Below are 16,892 nucleotides of genomic sequence, written 5' to 3'. Positions count from 1 at the left end.
AAAATTTGATAAAATGATAACAGACTGGCAAAACACTTTGGCACTTTTAAATTTTTATAAAGCAGTAAGGTCTGTAGTTAAATTCCTTTGATGCTGGATTGGCTTATCATTTGCCTCCTTACGTAAGTCTGTATTATTTTTAAAACAAGCGCTGATAAAAATAACCCTGGATTTAATAATCCTACCAGCAGGTTTTATAGTGACACTTTCTCAGATTAAAGGGGTAAACAAGCAAACATTTATTTTATTTAAAAAGAGAGGGCGTATGTGTAACATTTAATATTTTTTGTTGTTGAAAAACTCAAAAATATATGATTGGAGATCAAAAGTAAAAAACATTTAATTAACATTTTTTTTGAAAAGTTGTTGAATAGATTACATTTTTCGAAGAATGAGAAAATCAGGTGAAAGTACGAATTTTGCAGAATTATAATATTTAAGATAGCAGATTTTTTAATTAAAGGTAGAACAAATTCATATTGTTCAAACTTTTTTTTAAAGTATGAATGTTTCAAAATTCTACAATTAATAAATAAAGGCAGTGAATAGTTCTGATTTTAAATTTAAATAGCTCTCAAGATTGTAATATTTAATCAATAGGATAAATACTAGCACAAATAATTAAAAATTGTATTTTAAACTTGCAAAGTGGAAGTCTCTCTTCCGGTTAAAATACTTAAATAATTTCAGCGTTAAATATTCAAAACTGAAGATTAATGAATTTAATAAAAACAAAAATTATATATTTTCAATTTAAAAATAAACATAGTACAATTTTTAATCTGAATAGAAAATTAAAGACATTCAAAAAATGTAGTTTCAGTTTGAAAAATATTTTAACCTACAGAATATTCAAAACTTTAATTTAAAACTAAGGCATGAGTATTTTCATTTTGAAAAATATGTTAACCAACAGAATATTTTAATTGAAATAATTTTAAAAGATAATATTTCTACCAAAAAACTTAAATTTTCAAGTGAAAGACGAGTTTTAAATTAAGAAATATTTTTTAGTCAATACAGAAAAAAATCTGATTCTAATGTTAAATTTTTTAAGCCCAAAAGAGGAGCTTTCTACAATGCAGTTAATTTTCTAATCGATTAATTAAATTGTCAAACAAAAAGACCAATTTAAAATTTGAAAAATAATTTTTTGCTAAAAGAGATTCATTCTCAACAAAATACAGATATGAATTTTTAATCAAATAGTGAAATATCCAAGAAAGAAGATTAATTTTCTAATAAAAACGAACAATTTTTCACAAAATTCATAAATTTTTATCCAAATAATTGAACTTTTAACAAATGTATTAAATTTTCTACCAAATACTTGCAATTTTAATCTAAAAAGATCAAATTTTATCTCAAAATGGGATAGTTTAATTTTCATTTAAAACATTGTCAATTAAAAAAAATTCTAGAAAACAGGTGACTTTCCTACTAAATTGTTGAATTTTCAAGACATCAAACATTAATTTTCCATGTAAAAGGTGAAATTTTTAAGAAAACAGTTAAAAACAAAATTGTTGAAATCTCAATCTTAAATACCAAAAAAGATTTTTATTTGAATAGTTGAATTTTAAATTTGTAAGAAAAAATGAAATAGTGCATTTCTCAATAGAAAAAAAACTAATTCAGACAAAAATGTTGTATTTTAAACTAATGAGGTGAATCTTAAAAATTACGAATTTTTAATAAACTATTTCAACTTTCAACCAGGTATTTGAGTTGTTAACTAAAAAAATTGATTACAAAAAATAGTTAAACTTTTCACCAAAAAGATGAATTTTCATCAAAAAAGTTCAATTTTTAACTAATAAATAATTTACACGAAAAAATAATCATTTTTAACAAAAAAGTTAGCTTTCAATTAGAAATATTATTTTTACCACAAATGGAACAGTTTCATTGTTAGTTAATCAAATTAATGCGCGAAAAAAAAATTCCACAAAATAGTTATAGTTTAGCAAAAGAGATGAATATTCAACTAAAATTTCAGATGATACAAAATAAATTTTTAACAATAGGATTTAACCAGAAAGATGATTTTTAAGCCCGAAAATTAATTTTCTAAAAAAAATAGTTACATTTTCCAGTAAGAATGTGAATCCTAAATAAACACGAATTTTTACAAACTTAGTTCAACTTTAAAACAATTAGTTGAATTTTGAACTAAAAAAGATTACTTTTTCAGCAAATAGTTCAATTTTTAATTAAATTAATGAGTTTTTATGAAGAAGATTGGTTCTCTATTTAAAAAAAGCGAATTTTCAACAAAATACATTGATTTTCAACAAAGCGGTTAATTTATAAACCTAAAAGAATGAATTGTGTACAAAATGGATGAATTTTTAATCCGAAAATATTATTTTTTAACGAAAAAGCACTTTTTTTAACAAGAAGTTAAACTGCCATAAAAACCTTTTAATTTTTAAACCAAGTTATGATACATTATAGGATAAATTTTCTTCTAATAAGATTAGTTTTTGACCAAAAAAGACGAATTTTTAAATAAAAAAGATTAATTTTTGAATAAAAAATATTAATTTTCAACCAAAAATGGAACATTTTTATTGCTAGTTAAGAAAATTAATTTCCAAACAAAACAGAAGATAATTGGCAAAAAAATATTTTGTATTTTCAGCAAGAGATGGATTTCAACTGAAATGATGAATCATAAGAAAGTGAATTTTCAACCAAATTGTTTAACCCGAAAGATGATTTTTTAATCCTGAAGGATAATTTTCTATAAATGGAATAGTTTCAACTAAGAGTGTGATCCTTAAAAAACATGAATTTTCAAAAAGCTAGTCTAACTTTAACCAAGTAGTTGAATTTTCAACCAAAAGTGATGAAATATGAACCAAACCTTTAAATTTTTAACGAAATTAATCAATTTTTCAGAAAGAAGATTAATTTTCCACCCAAATTACGAATTTTCAAAAAAATTAATTGAATTTTGAAATTAAAAGCACGAATTATGTGCAAAACAGATGAATTTTCCACCTGAAAATATCATTTTTAAACGAAATAGATAATTTTTTGCCGAAAAGTCCAATTTTTAAACAAATAGTTAGATTGAAAACAAAACTATAGGAATTTCCCAACAAAAATTTAATTTCCAACCGAATAATTTAATTTTCTACCAAAATGTTGAATCCTTAACAAAACCAGATTAGTTTAGACCCAAAAATTTTCATTTTTAATTTAAAAAAAGGATGAATTTTCTTCTAATAAGATTAATTTTTGACCGAAAACGGCGAATTTTCGAGTAAAAAAGATAAATATTTAAATTAAAAATGTCAATTTTGAACTAAAAATAGAATAGTTTTATTTTTAATCATATTATTTTCCAATCGAAACAGAAGGTAATTTTCAGCAAAATATTTTGCATTTTCTTAAACCCAAAAGGACCATATATCTATAAAATGCGTGAATTTTCCACGCAAAAATATAATTTTTGAACGATAAGGATCAATCATTACCAAAAAGTTAAATTTTCATAAAAATAGTTTAACGTTTGAACAAATAGCTCAATTAAAACGAAAAATATAGGATTTTTCAACAAGAAAGTTAATTTTCAAAAGAAAAATACGAATTTTCAATAGATGACATGAACTTTCAATAAAAATATTAACGTTCAACCAAAAATAGACTAGTTACATTGTTAGTTAAAAAGAAATAATACTTAACCAAAAAACGAAACTATTTTTTAGCAAAAAACTTAGATTTTCAACAAAAGAGATTAATTTTCAACAAAAAATAATAATTGTTTAAATTACCTTAATTAATAAATGCACTATTTGGCTATTTTTGGAGGTAAAAACTTGATTTTTTCAATGCAATTAACTGTAAATAACTCATTTCTACATTTTTAAGATCATTTTGTTGAAAGTAAATTATTTATTATTGTAAAGAACCATTGTTTAAACAAATTCTTATAATTTTATGAATTTATAAATAAAATGCCGCTTTTTGCACGGAATTAACAGCCAGCTATTTTTCAGCATTAAAACTTTTTGTGTGCTTAACATTTTTTGATAGTGCGATAACGATCCACGATAGAAAAAAAGTTATTGCTAAGTTAATTTAATTATATTTCACGAGAAAAAAAATTTAAGTTTACAAATGCATTAGCTGAGAAAAATTTGATTAATACATTTTTAATAAACATGAAAATATTGTATCGTTATCAAACTATCAAAAAAGTTAAAAAATCTGCTATGAATAGTTTATTACACAACAAAAAAGCAGTTTGTATGCTGAAAAATAGTCAATTAATGCATTTTTAAATTAAGTTTGTTTAAAAAATGAGAAAATTTTATCGATTCATAGAAAAAATTATTGCTGAATAACTGGCTGTTAATTCCTTGATAAAAGCGGTATTTTATTTATAAATGCATAATATAATAAAAATTTGTTTGAACAATTGTTGTTTACAATAATAAATTGTTTACTGTCATCAAAATGTTCTTAAAAATTTAGAAGTTAGTTATTTACAGTTAATTGCATTGAAAAGATTAGTTTGTACCTCCAAAAAAATCCAAATAGTGCATTTGTTATTTAAGGTAGTTTAAACCATTATTAACTTTTATTTCTTGATCAATTATGATACTTAGGTTTTATTTCCAAGTAATATATGATCGATTTCATAAAAAACTTTATCTATTTCATCAAAAATAGCTGATATGGATATTTGTTTATAAAAATTGCTTTTAAAATAGAAAATTAGCTATTAACTTCTTTTAATTCAATTAAGAATCTCCTTTTGTCTATAAATTGTTTAAATTTGGTGCGAATCAAGTGTCGAATCGCCACCAATCCCCACGAAACCATTTTTGTAAAACCAGTATACTTAAAAAGTCAAAATTTCTTTTTTTCATTTTTGTTATTGAATAAACAAAAATTTAAAAATTGGCGATGCGAAATTTTATTATCTTTTAGTTAAAAATTTCCCTCAGTATTGAAATCAGCCCACTCGTATTTGCATACATTTCCCTCTACAGAAAACGCTCTCATTATCATTGAAATCAATTCATCAATCAAATCAAATTGAAATCTTTTGGGTTAAAATATCTAATACTAAATTTTTCTTTAAAAATTAGACTGTATTTAGTTGAGAATTAATTTTTTTGTTAAAAATAAATTTTTTAACTGAAGATGTAACTACTCCATTTTTGATTCACAATTTATCTTTCTTAGTTGAAAATTAAACAAATTTGTCAGAAATACATTTTTCAAATTAAAGATTCATTATTTTTATTACAAATTGATCATTCGTTTGCGAATTTAACTATTTTGTCAACAATTTTGTTTTTTGTTTAGAATTAATTTTGTCAATGGAAAATTTGTCCATTAAATTTTTGGTCGATAATTGATATTCTTTATCTCAGAATTTAACTATTTGTTTCAAAATGTATGTATTTTATCGAAAACTTGTTTTTTTTTATATAAAATTAATGATCTTGTTGCAATATTCAATTTCTTGGTTCATAATTCAACTATTTGGTTAAAAAATCACCTTTTTAGTTATAAATTGAACTATTTTTTGAAAGTTATAATTTTTAGTTAAAAATTGGTCTTCTTCGTTAGAAAATTCAACTCCTTCGGTAAAAATTTGGTCATTATTGGTTAAAAATGCAACTGTTTGGTTCAAAATTAACTAGTTTTAGTTAAGGTTCTAATTATTTTGATAACAATTCATTTTTTGGTTGATCCTGAATATTAATTTTCGTTCATTATCAAAAATATTGTACTTGTTTTTCTTATATTATTTTACCGATGAGACACAACAAAATGCAAACATTTTAGATTAACAAATGCATTATTTGGCTATTTTTCAATATTGAAACTTGTTTTTTTTGTGTAATCAACTTTAATGACACATTTTTTAACTTGTTTTGATAATTCGTTAACGGTTCACGATTTTTATTTTTATTAACAATGTAGTGTTTTTCTTAGAATTAGTTTGATTTCATAATAATATCAACAGCTTTGAAATACTTGTAAAATTCTGATATTATATACCGTGTATGGCTACGTTAATAAAATTCTCACAATTATTAAATGCTATATAATAAATTGTTTAATGTCAAAAAATGTTCCTAAAAATATAGAAGTTAGTTATTTACAGTTAACTGCATCGAGAAAATCAAGTTTGTACCTTCAAAAATTGCTAAATTGTGCATTTGTTAATGAAGGTACTTAAAACAATTTTATATTTTTATTTGGGGATCAAATATTATACGTACTTAGGTTTATTTCCAAGTAATATGTGATCGATTCCATAGAAAGAACCTTTATTCCATAAAAAATACCTGATATGGATATTTGTTTATAAAAATTGCTTTTAAATAACAAAATTATTTAATTATATTTATTAATTTAACTAAAAGACTCTTTTTGTTAATAAAGTGTTCAAATTTAGTGAGAAACAATTGACGAATCACCGCAAATCTCCACGAAACCATTTTCATTCACTTATTTGTTTATAACAAATTAAATAATTTTTTAACATTTGCATTGCTATTGGGCACATTTTTTGGATAGTTGCTTTCAGTTTTTTTGGTATTTGTGATTGAATCAAAAGTATTTTTTTTAACTGGTGTACTTAAAAAAAGTCCATTTTTTCACTTTTGTTAATAAACAAACAAAAATGAAAAAATAGGCGATGACAGTTCAACGTGAAATTTTATTAGCTTTCAGTTTAAAATATCCCTTAATATTAAAATTAACCCACCCATATTTGGATATATTTCCCTTTACAGGAAAAGCTCCCATGATTGTATTTAATTTGAAGCTAATTTCTATAAAAACAAATAATAAATTAATATAAATTTAGCCTCGTATATTTACGGACTTACAATCTGATAAACTAACCTTTCTCACATAAATTGACTCGAATTTCTCGTTACGTTAAACGAGAATTGCGTAGGTAGGATGTGAGGGAGGGTTAGAGGGATAACATCTATCTGCGGAAATAAAATTCTAAAGTAGCATCTACTCGACACAGAGGGTTCGAACTTGAAAGTGAGTGAGGGGGAGGCCCGTCGGAATGGCTGAACGAACTCCTGAGTCAGTACGCGTAGAGACTCCACGGGGAGCACTTGCTGTCTAATGTCAGTCAACCTTCTGTCTCATTGTCATTCCCCTTTTTCTCGTGAAACCAGTCGTTTTTTTTTTGTCAAAATTTTTTTATTATTTTTATTAATTAACATAACAGTGCTGTGCCACGAGTATTAATTACGACACCGGAAGTCACTTGCAATATCGTGTAATGATGTCGTATGATTATCCGCATCCGGTTTCGAGGACTTATCAATACAAAAAGGTAACTGGAAGGCTTATCTACATCACGTGTTGCTAATTACATTGACGGGTTTGATAAACATGCAAATTTTGAAATTTTATTTTATTTTAGCAATTTCATCAATTATTCAGATATTTATAAAGAAGCATACTTCAATTTATATTTTAGTGGGAATAGAACTTTCTGGATTTTTTATTTATTTTATATAATAATCATACTTTTTTCTGAAAGATTGATTCGGTTCATTCTTAGATTAACATGTTCATTCTTGGTTCTGTAAATGTGTGTTTAGTAGAAAGTTTATAAAAAATTGTTCTTTTCCGATTTAGTCAAATTTTTTATAAAATATTATGAAATTCAATATTTTAAATTTAAATTATTAGATAACGAAGCCGCTTCTCGAGAGAAAAAGACGCGCACGAATTAATCGATGTCTGGAAGAACTGAAAGATCTAATGGTCGATGCCTTAGAGGTGAGTGATCGAATCTCAATTTCTGACTTAACTTTTTATGCTTATAAATAATTTAAAAATAATGGATTATATACATATATTCTTTTTTTTAATTTAGAGCTTATTAAAATCCATATTCTTTCTATAAGAAATATCAGAGTTTTCAATTTTGTTCAAATATTCTAAGTGCCTATTTCAAAAGAGTATATGACATTTTAAAATATTCTCAAATTTTTTAATTAATTTTTTTTTAATAGCGTAACGATACGTCTAAAAAATCTCGCGATCATTTTTGTTGCATTGACAAACTAAATTTTTGTATGTTTATGTTAGTTTATGTTAGCGTATTTCGCTAGAAATGTATATATTTTAATAATTCAAATTATTAAGTTTCGAAAATGAGATTACATTTTTGAGAATTTTATGTTCTGTCAATTTTTTTCAAAGGAAATTAGCCTTTTTAAATAGAAATCATCAAGACATCCAATTTTCTGCAATTTTAGGGCCTGTTATCATTGTACACTGGAAATGGATATTCTTAATTTAAAAATTATTATATTTAAATGATAAAAAAATTTCAATAATTAGTTAAGTTTTCCGGTTTTGTTAGTCTTTTGACTAACTACTGCGTTTAAAGAAAATGGTACTTTCAAACAAAGCTCATCATGGTTCGCACAACATTTTAAATTTTCAAACAGTTTTCGACTATATTCAAGTTTTTTTGAGAGAAAATCGATTAATTATAAAAAAAAATTTTAAAACAATAACATTTCAAAGAAGATCGACAGTTTTAAACAGTTTTAACAGTTGGCATTTTACACCGGAAGTCAGTTATTTTATATGAATATTAGGTTTAAACTTTACGTGAAGATTTGCTATCTTGAACAATTTTTTGCTTTGTTCGGCCAGTGTTTTTCGTCTAAAATTTATTTTTTTCAAAAAAGCAACCGTTTGTTTGTTTATAAATTGAAAAAAATAATATGAGATATTAATTTTGATAAGACATCAATTTTTAGTAGAGCTTTATAATTTACATAATGACTCTGTAAAGCTCTTCGCCTGAGATGCTTGCTAAAGATATTGATCAGGAACTTGGGTCGGACCAGTGTTGCAAAACAAACGTGTTATTTAAATAAACATATACATTATAAAATAAAATATTTTTTCCTCAATTAACAACTGTTACAATTTTTGTACATTTTTAAAAATTATTCATGATTTTAGAGAAATTTTTTCTTTCAGATGAAAATTCGTTTTTTTGTGGTTAATTCAACTGTTTTTTATGTCAAATAAAAATGTTTCTTGGTTGGAATATCAACCATTACATTTTTCTTATCCTTTTAGGTTTTATATTTCTAGTTGTGCGTAGATCAATGATTTAATTGCAGATTAATATATTTGTGGTTGACAATTTTACTTTTTATAGTTAAAAATTAAACTACTTTGTTCGAAATTTATTTTTTAAATTGAAATTTTTTCATTTTATTTGAAAATGTATTTCTGTGTTTAAAATTTTTGACTTTTCAGTTACGAATTTTTTTTGGTGGTGTTAGAAACTTCCTTTTTCAGCTGCAAAATTGGTCCATTAAATTTTTGCTTCATAATTATAATTTTTCAGCTGGCAATTTTATATATGTGTTTAAAGTTTATTATTAGCTTTCTAGAATGGAAACTGTTTTTTGTTTAAATGCAACTGTTTCTGATTAAAATTGAAATCTTTTGGCTTAAAATATAAAATACTACATTTTTCATTAAGAATTCTTTTTTTTTGTTGCAGAATCATGATTTTAGTTGAAAATTAATTTTTTTTTTAATTTAACTTTTTTTAAAGAAAAATAAAATTTTTAACATGTTTTTAATTTTTAATTTTTTGAATTTATAAATTCCATTTTTGGTTGTTAATTTATATTTTCTAGTTAAAAATTAATCTACTTTGTTATAAATCCATTTTTTAAATTGAAAATTCACCATTTTAGATATAAAAAAATCATCATTGGGTTCCAAATCTAACTGTTTTGTCAAAAATTTCATTATTTGTTATTTAAAATTAGTTTTATTCGACTGAAAACTTGCCCATTAAATTTTTGGTTGATATGTTTGATTTTTTTAGCTGAAAATTTAACTATTGGTTTTAAAATTCATATAGTTTTTTGTTAAATTCGTCTTTTTTGGTATAAAATTAATGTTCTGGTTGCAAAATTCAATTTTTTGGTTGATGATTCAACTATTAGGTTAAAAATTCACCTCTTTGATTATACATTGAACTATTTTGTAAAAAATTCGTATTTCTTAGTTGAAAATTAATTTTTTTTTAATGACAATTTTCCTATTTCACTTATGGTTGAAAATTGTTGTTTTTTAGAAGAAAATTCAACTATTTGTTAAAAAAATATTTTTTATTGAAATTCAAATGTTTTTGATTAAAATCGAAATCTTTTTTGGGTTAAAATATCTACTACTAAATTTTTCTTTAAAAATTGAACGTTTTTTTTTTTAGTTTTATTCATTGATTATTTTTAAACAAATTTTGTAACTGAAAATGTAACACTCCATTTTTGATTGACAATTTATCTTTCCTAGTTGAAAATTAAACTACTTTTTTGGAAATACATTTTTCGAATTGAAGATTCATTATTTAGTTGAAAATTCATCATTTGGTTTAAAATTTAACTATATGGTAAAAAATTTGGTTTTTTGTTGTTTAGAATTAATTTTGTCGACGAAAAATTTGACCATTAAATTTTTGGTCGATAATTGATATTCTTTATCTCAAAATTCAACGATTTGTTTGAAAATGTAGGTATTTTGTCGAAATTTTTTTTTTTTTTTGGGATAATAAAATTAATGTTCTTGTTGCAAGATTTAACTTTTTGGTTGATAATTCAACTATTTGGTTAAAAATTTACCATTTTAGATATAAATTAAACTATTATGTCAAAAATTCGTATTTCTTTTTTGAAAATTCAATATTTTTAAATAAATTTTTTTTACTGAAAATGTAACTTTTCCATTTTTGATTGAAAATTGATCTTTTTTAGTTAAGAATTAAACTAATTTGTTCGAAATTCATTTTTAAATTGAAGATTCATTATTTTAGTTGAAAATTCTATATTTAGTTTAAAATTTAACTATATAACAAAGTTCTAATTTTTTTTGTTAAAAATTAATTTAACCGACTACAAAGTTTACCATTACATTTTTGTTCGTTAACTGATATTCTTTATCTCAACATTGAAGTATTTTTTCGAAAATTCATCTATTTTGTTAAAAATTGGTCTTCTTTATTAGAAAATTTAACTCTTTTGAAAAAATGTTATCATTATTGGTTAAAAATGCAACTGTTTGGTTGAAGATTAACTTTTGACTGTGTTGAAGTTTTTGCATTTTGTGCTTCTAATGCTAAATTCTAAATGACAAATTACGAATGCAATTTGACGGTAAATCAAGTCGGTGTAAAATCAACTGATTCCTCATTTTCTGAAGCAATCGAAGTGCAAAATTGAGGATATTCGTTCCGGATAATCGATTTCACCTCCCTGATTCTTGGTATCAGAAAGGCAGTACGCTGTGTACACGACTTCTAACCTGGATTCGATTTGCTTCTCCCTTTATTGCCCCTGAAAAACAAACAGACGTACTTGAAAAAAAATGTGCAAGAGGATTCTCGACTCGCTTCGTTGTTTATAAAAAACATAACATTTTTTAAGACGCGGTCTCGCACGATTCGCCCGATTCGTTATGTACATACGCCAATATTCTCGAGCGTGCGAACCTGAAAGACACCCAAACCAAATTTCATTACCAGAATTTTTAATAAAAATAATAAACTATTTGGAATAAAACATACCTTAATATCAAGTCTCTTGTATGATTATGACTGGCGATTGTTTACTTTCCATAATTAATATTTTTTAATTTGTTAATTATTTATCAAAAGAGGGACAGGTTTATTTACAATTTTATAAACAAGTTTATAATTGAGGTTTTGTTTATAACATTGATCAAAGGAATAATTTTTTGAAAAGAAAAACATTAGAAATATCTATAGTGTTCCTTCTGAGATTTTTTCCTTAATTATAATTTTTAAACAAATGAATGGAAAATTTGTTTAATAATTTTCAATGTTTTTTAAGATTATAATTATTAATATAAAATAAAATTTAATAATATACAACAATAAAAAAATTAATTTAAATAATATTTTTACATATTTATAAAAGTGTATCTTTGGTAATTATTTAATGTCAACAGCATTATCAAGTATTCAATCAAGTAATTGGTTAAAGAAATTATTTTGAAGAGGCACAAAAATGATTACGTGTATATAGGCTTTGGGAAACTATTTTCAAAATTTGTTTAACTAATTTTAAAATCTCTTTTAAAATGTTTGTTAGCTGCATTTTCATATCAAATTTGTTTACAATATTGAGAATTTTTGTTTATATTTTACATACCATAACTAATATAATCCTACCATTTAGCCAGAAAATATTTCCAATAAAGTAGCCAAGTTTGCATAATTTTGAAGAAAAAAAAACAGTTACTCTCATTAATTTTCTATAAACCACAATTTGGTCACTTGTTCTCGGTCAGATTATTCTTAAAGAGTTTCTTCGCTCGTTTTTAACACTTAAAAATAAAACTGAATACATTGATCAGAATAATAAGGTTGCGCGTAAAAACAACTTTTTTCATTACTTTTTCAGGGAAAAAATATATATTATTTTTCGCAAATCCGTTTATTTCGATTTCTTTCAGTCGTTCAATTTTGATTTTTTCCATACTTAAAACTCGATGAAGCGTTCCTTGAAAATATTTGTTTGTAAATTTCAAGTATTTAAAATATCAGGTTTTTTAGTATGAAATAACTACGACAATATTATAATCAAAATTGCCTATTTTTTAACTCATTTTTTTTAATTGTGGAAATAAGAGAACTTTATGATATAAAAAATATTTAACTTTTAAGACCGGCAATTTTTAAATTATTTATGTACTATTTCATTTTTATAATTTTCCTTTGGAATTTTTTAATTCAGAAGGCTGATATTTTTAATTTCTTTCTTTTATTTAATTTTCTATTTTCAATGAGATCAATTTTGACTGCTATACTTACAGGATTTTTAGTTAAAATAGGAAGAGCATAGTTTTTCTGTACAGATTACCAATTTTTTTGCAGAGTTTACAGAATTTTCAGTAATTTTTTCAGAACTTTTTTATGAAGTTGATATCTTCTAACCGCAAACTTTAATAAAAGAGTCTGTACATTTGACAAAAATATGCAGTATTTTAATTTATTATTTTGTAATTATTTGTAATTTCCAATATTTTATTTTGTTACTACTTTCTTTTTATTTATTGAAACCATTTTTAAGTGTTCCAACAACATTTGGAATTGTTTATCTTCAAAAAGATGACAATTTTATTCATATTTTTAAATCGCTTTTAATTTTAAAAAAATTTAATATTTAAAAATCCCAAAAACATTGATTAAATTTCTTTTATAAATAAAGTTATCACTAGTAAATATTTTTAAAAAATTAAAAATTTTAAATAAAATTTTTTGCTTCATTTCGAATCTGTAATGCTGATGTTAGATATTGCTGACCACTGGTTATATAATTTTTTCTGGAGAAACGAGAAATTTAAAAAAAATATTTGATCAGTAAAATTTCCTGGTGATTGAAGCGTTCCAAAATTACAAAAAAGTTTAAAATCCCAATATCCTAAAATTCCTAAATCAGGAAAGAAATTACTTAAATTTCTCTTCACAGACTGAAGGAGAGAACATTAGTAAACTGGAGAAAGCCGATATTTTGGAATTGACGGTTCGTCATTTGCAACGACTCCAAGCTTCGAGACCTTCAGGATTGTCTATTTCTGCATGTCCAAATGAAGATTCATCTGCCGAAAGTAAATGGGAATCTGGATTTGGTCACTGTGCTTCAGAAGCTTGCAGATTTCTGTCATCACTTCCGGGAGAAGCTGCAGACAGACTTGCCAGACATCTTGCGAGTGGTCTTCAATCACCAAGACCCAATAATGGACAGGTAATTATTTTTATTTAATTAATTTTTATTCAATTTATTTAAATACACCCCTTCTCTAAACAATCCCTCTCCTCGCCTATCCTATCTGACCCTATTTTCTTAGTCCCTCCTTCACTTCGCTTTTCATCCTTCACTTCCCTTCTCATCCTTCACTTCCCTTCTCCTGCTTCACTCCTCCTTCACTCCCCTCTCCGCCTACTTTCTCGCCACTTCTAATTCCTATTTATTCACCTCTCTCCCCTCCCCTGCTTCCCTCCCTCTCGCTTACTTCCCACAAACTATTTTTCCTCCTCTTCTCTCCTGAGAAGAACCATTTTTATTATTTTGTATTATGGTCAAATATAATATTTGTTTAATTTTATAAATGTTTCTTGAAGTCTAAATTGAACTGACTAAATTTCAACCCATCAAAATCAAATTCATAAATTAATTTCAATAAAAAGTATTTAGCTTAATTAACATGAACCTTAAAGTCTAAAACCTAGAATTAAGAAATAATTTTTTAAAACTTCACGTTTTCTCCCCTATTTTTGAGTGAGGATTAATTCTTTCATTATTTTTTGTTGTAAATTCAACTATTTCATTTTTCATTCAGAAATTTATCTTTTTTGTAAAAAAATCATCTACTTTCCTGAAATTGGAACTACTTTGTTTAAAACCTTTTTTTAAAATTATTTTTAGATAAAATTTCAAGGTTGAAAATTCAACTTTTTTATAGAAAATTCGTTCTTTTTTTATCTAAAATTTAACTATTTGATAGTTTGTTAAAAAGGTATCTCTTTAAGTGTAAAAATTTAACTTTTTAGTTAAAAATGTATATTATTGACTAAAAACTCGTCCTTCTGTAGAAAATTATTCTCATCCGTTAAAATTTATATTTTTTGTTATAAAATAATTATTTTTTGTTGAAAACTCAAATATTTTATTTTTTATTACGAAATTGATCTACAAAATTAAACTTTTTTATAGAAAATTCGTTGAAAATTCATCTTTTTTATTATAATAACATTCTTTTTGGTTGAAAATTAATCGTTTTTGTTAAAAATTCAACTATTTTGTTGAAAGTTTTTCCCATCTGTTAGAAATTTTGGCTATTCTATTATTAGTAGTTGATTCTTAATACAACTATTTGGTTAGCTCAACTGTTATATTTTTCCTTTGATAGGAAATTTAACTATTTTGTTTAAAATTTGGTTCAGGGTTCAACTATTTTGATGAAATTTCATCTCTTTTTGGTGTTGAATTTAACTAAATTATTTTTTACGTTTGAAATGTCAAGTACTATATTTTTTGTTAATAATTTATCACTTTTGGTTTAAAATCCAACAAGAATGTTTAAAGTTGCTTGCCTATGTAAAAAAATATATTTTTCTAAGATTCATATTTTTAGTTGGAAATACTTCTCTTTGGTTGCAAATTAAACTATTTCGTTAAACACTCGTTTTTTCTTTCGATTAAAATTTATTTAATTTAATGAGATTAAAAAATTCCATTTTTTTGGAAAATTGATACTTTTTATTAAAAAATTTATCTTTTTTAGTTAAAATTCAACTATGTGGTTAAAAATTCAATTATTTTCTTAAAAATTTAACTATTTAGTCATCTTTTTTGGTTGTAAATGTAACTGTTTTGTTAAACATATGTCTTGTTCAGATAGAAAATTCGTTCCTTTGGATTAAAATTTTACTTGCTTCTAAAATTTGGTCTTTTTGTAAACTCTTCACAGTTAAAGTTTGATCTTTTTGTTTGAAAATTCGATAATTTCGTTGTAAATGCAAATGTTTTTGGGTCAAGTTAAATTAAAGGTGATTTGATTTTACCTTTATTGCTTAAAAATACAACTGTTTTATTAAAAAATTAATATGTTTTGATTGATGATTAAACTAATTTGTGACAAAATTCACCTATTTGTTTTTATTGAATTTAACTTTTTTTTATCTAAATTGGTTTAAATATCCACTATTATATTTTTGGTTTTATATTTTTGGTTGAGCCTGAAAACATAAGTTTTTTTCCGAAATGCATAATCTTTTGTTCAGCATTCATCTCATTGATTGAACATTAATTTTAAAATTGACAATTCAACTATTTGTTTAAAAAATCATATTTTTGGTCGAAAATTAAACTTTTTGAAAATCGTATCCTTTTATTCAACTGTTTTGAGATCATTTTCGGCTGCGAAGTTTTTTTTTAAGCAGAACAAAAAATATAAATGAATTAAAAGATAAGACAAAGTGAAAGATATAAATTATAAATTGGGCCCACTTCTTATTTTTCAGGACGTTTCAAGAGCAGCTCTCGTATCCCCCACGCTTAAAAACTTGGAGAGAACCGCTAATGTAATTGCACCTTGTCAGTCCCCCAATTCTTCAATCGAAACCGGTACATCAGTTATTATCGAAAAAAGATCACTGTCTCCGAATGAAAAAAACCAGTATCTTCCCACTTCAGAAACGAATGGTCATTTTGAATCTCTCAAATCACCTTACTTGAGACCACAAACAACCTTAAATTCCGAAAATCTCCGATCATCGATTGTAAATCGAAATTCGGATTTAATTTCCAAAAATTGTGATTTCAAATCTGATGATCTTTACCAAAAAAATTCGAGAACGAGAATTGATAATTCCGAATCGATTATTGATGACGAGGAAGAAATTGATGTTGTCCGAATCGACGATCCTAGCGATCCTATGTGGAGGCCTTGGTAATACAGTTTTTTATTTCTACGATTGATGATTAAGTTTTTCTAAAGATGCAGTTAAAAATTTTTACTCAGCGTTGCAAAGTATTTTGATTATTATCATAATTATTAATTAATTAATTAATCCTTAATTGATTTTAGAAAATACTGAACTATTGGATAAGTAATGATCATGTTAATTAGTTAATAAGGGGCCATACTTAAACTACGTATATTTAAAAATGTTTAATTTATTATGTTAGTTTTAACAACGAAGTTTCTTTTTTACTATAAAAGATGGATTTTTAACAGAGAATTTAATTTTTAACAATATAATTGAATTTTCATCATGAAAAGATAAATTCACAAATAAAAATTAATTAATTAATAACAAATAA

The 16,892-nt window shown here is 24.4% G+C and overlaps 1 protein-coding gene across 1 annotated transcript; it reads left to right on the top strand.

The window, feature by feature from the left end:
• The first annotated feature begins 7,036 nt into the window (after nucleotides 1-7,036).
• Nucleotides 7,037-16,787, top strand: LOC117174641 (enhancer of split mgamma protein-like). The gene is made up of 4 exons (XM_033363917.1): nucleotides 7,037-7,330; nucleotides 7,693-7,782; nucleotides 13,536-13,811; nucleotides 16,091-16,787. The coding sequence occupies exons 1-4, from the start codon at nucleotides 7,277-7,279 to the stop codon at nucleotides 16,520-16,522; spliced, it is 852 nt and encodes a 283-aa protein (XP_033219808.1). The 5' UTR covers nucleotides 7,037-7,276; the 3' UTR covers nucleotides 16,523-16,787.
• The last annotated feature ends 105 nt before the right edge of the window (nucleotides 16,788-16,892 follow it).

The sequence above is a fragment of the Belonocnema kinseyi genome, chromosome 6 (assembly GCF_010883055.1).
Source record: "Belonocnema kinseyi isolate 2016_QV_RU_SX_M_011 chromosome 6, B_treatae_v1, whole genome shotgun sequence".
Taxonomy (NCBI): domain Eukaryota; kingdom Metazoa; phylum Arthropoda; class Insecta; order Hymenoptera; family Cynipidae; genus Belonocnema; species Belonocnema kinseyi.
Note: the sequence above shows the minus strand (reverse complement) of the source record. Positions and strands in the feature narration are given on the sequence as shown.

Bases quoted from the DNA above. Each gene is read 5' to 3' on its own strand.
- LOC117174641 (XM_033363917.1), top strand. From the start codon at position 7,277: ATGATGTCGTATGATTATCCGCATCCGGTTTCGAGGACTTATCAATAC. The intron at 7,331-7,692 runs GTAACTGGAAGG...TTAAATTATTAG, and splicing joins GGACTTATCAATACAAAAAG to ATAACGAAGCCGCTTCTCGA. The intron at 13,812-16,090 runs GTAATTATTTTT...CTTATTTTTCAG, and splicing joins CAAGACCCAATAATGGACAG to GACGTTTCAAGAGCAGCTCT.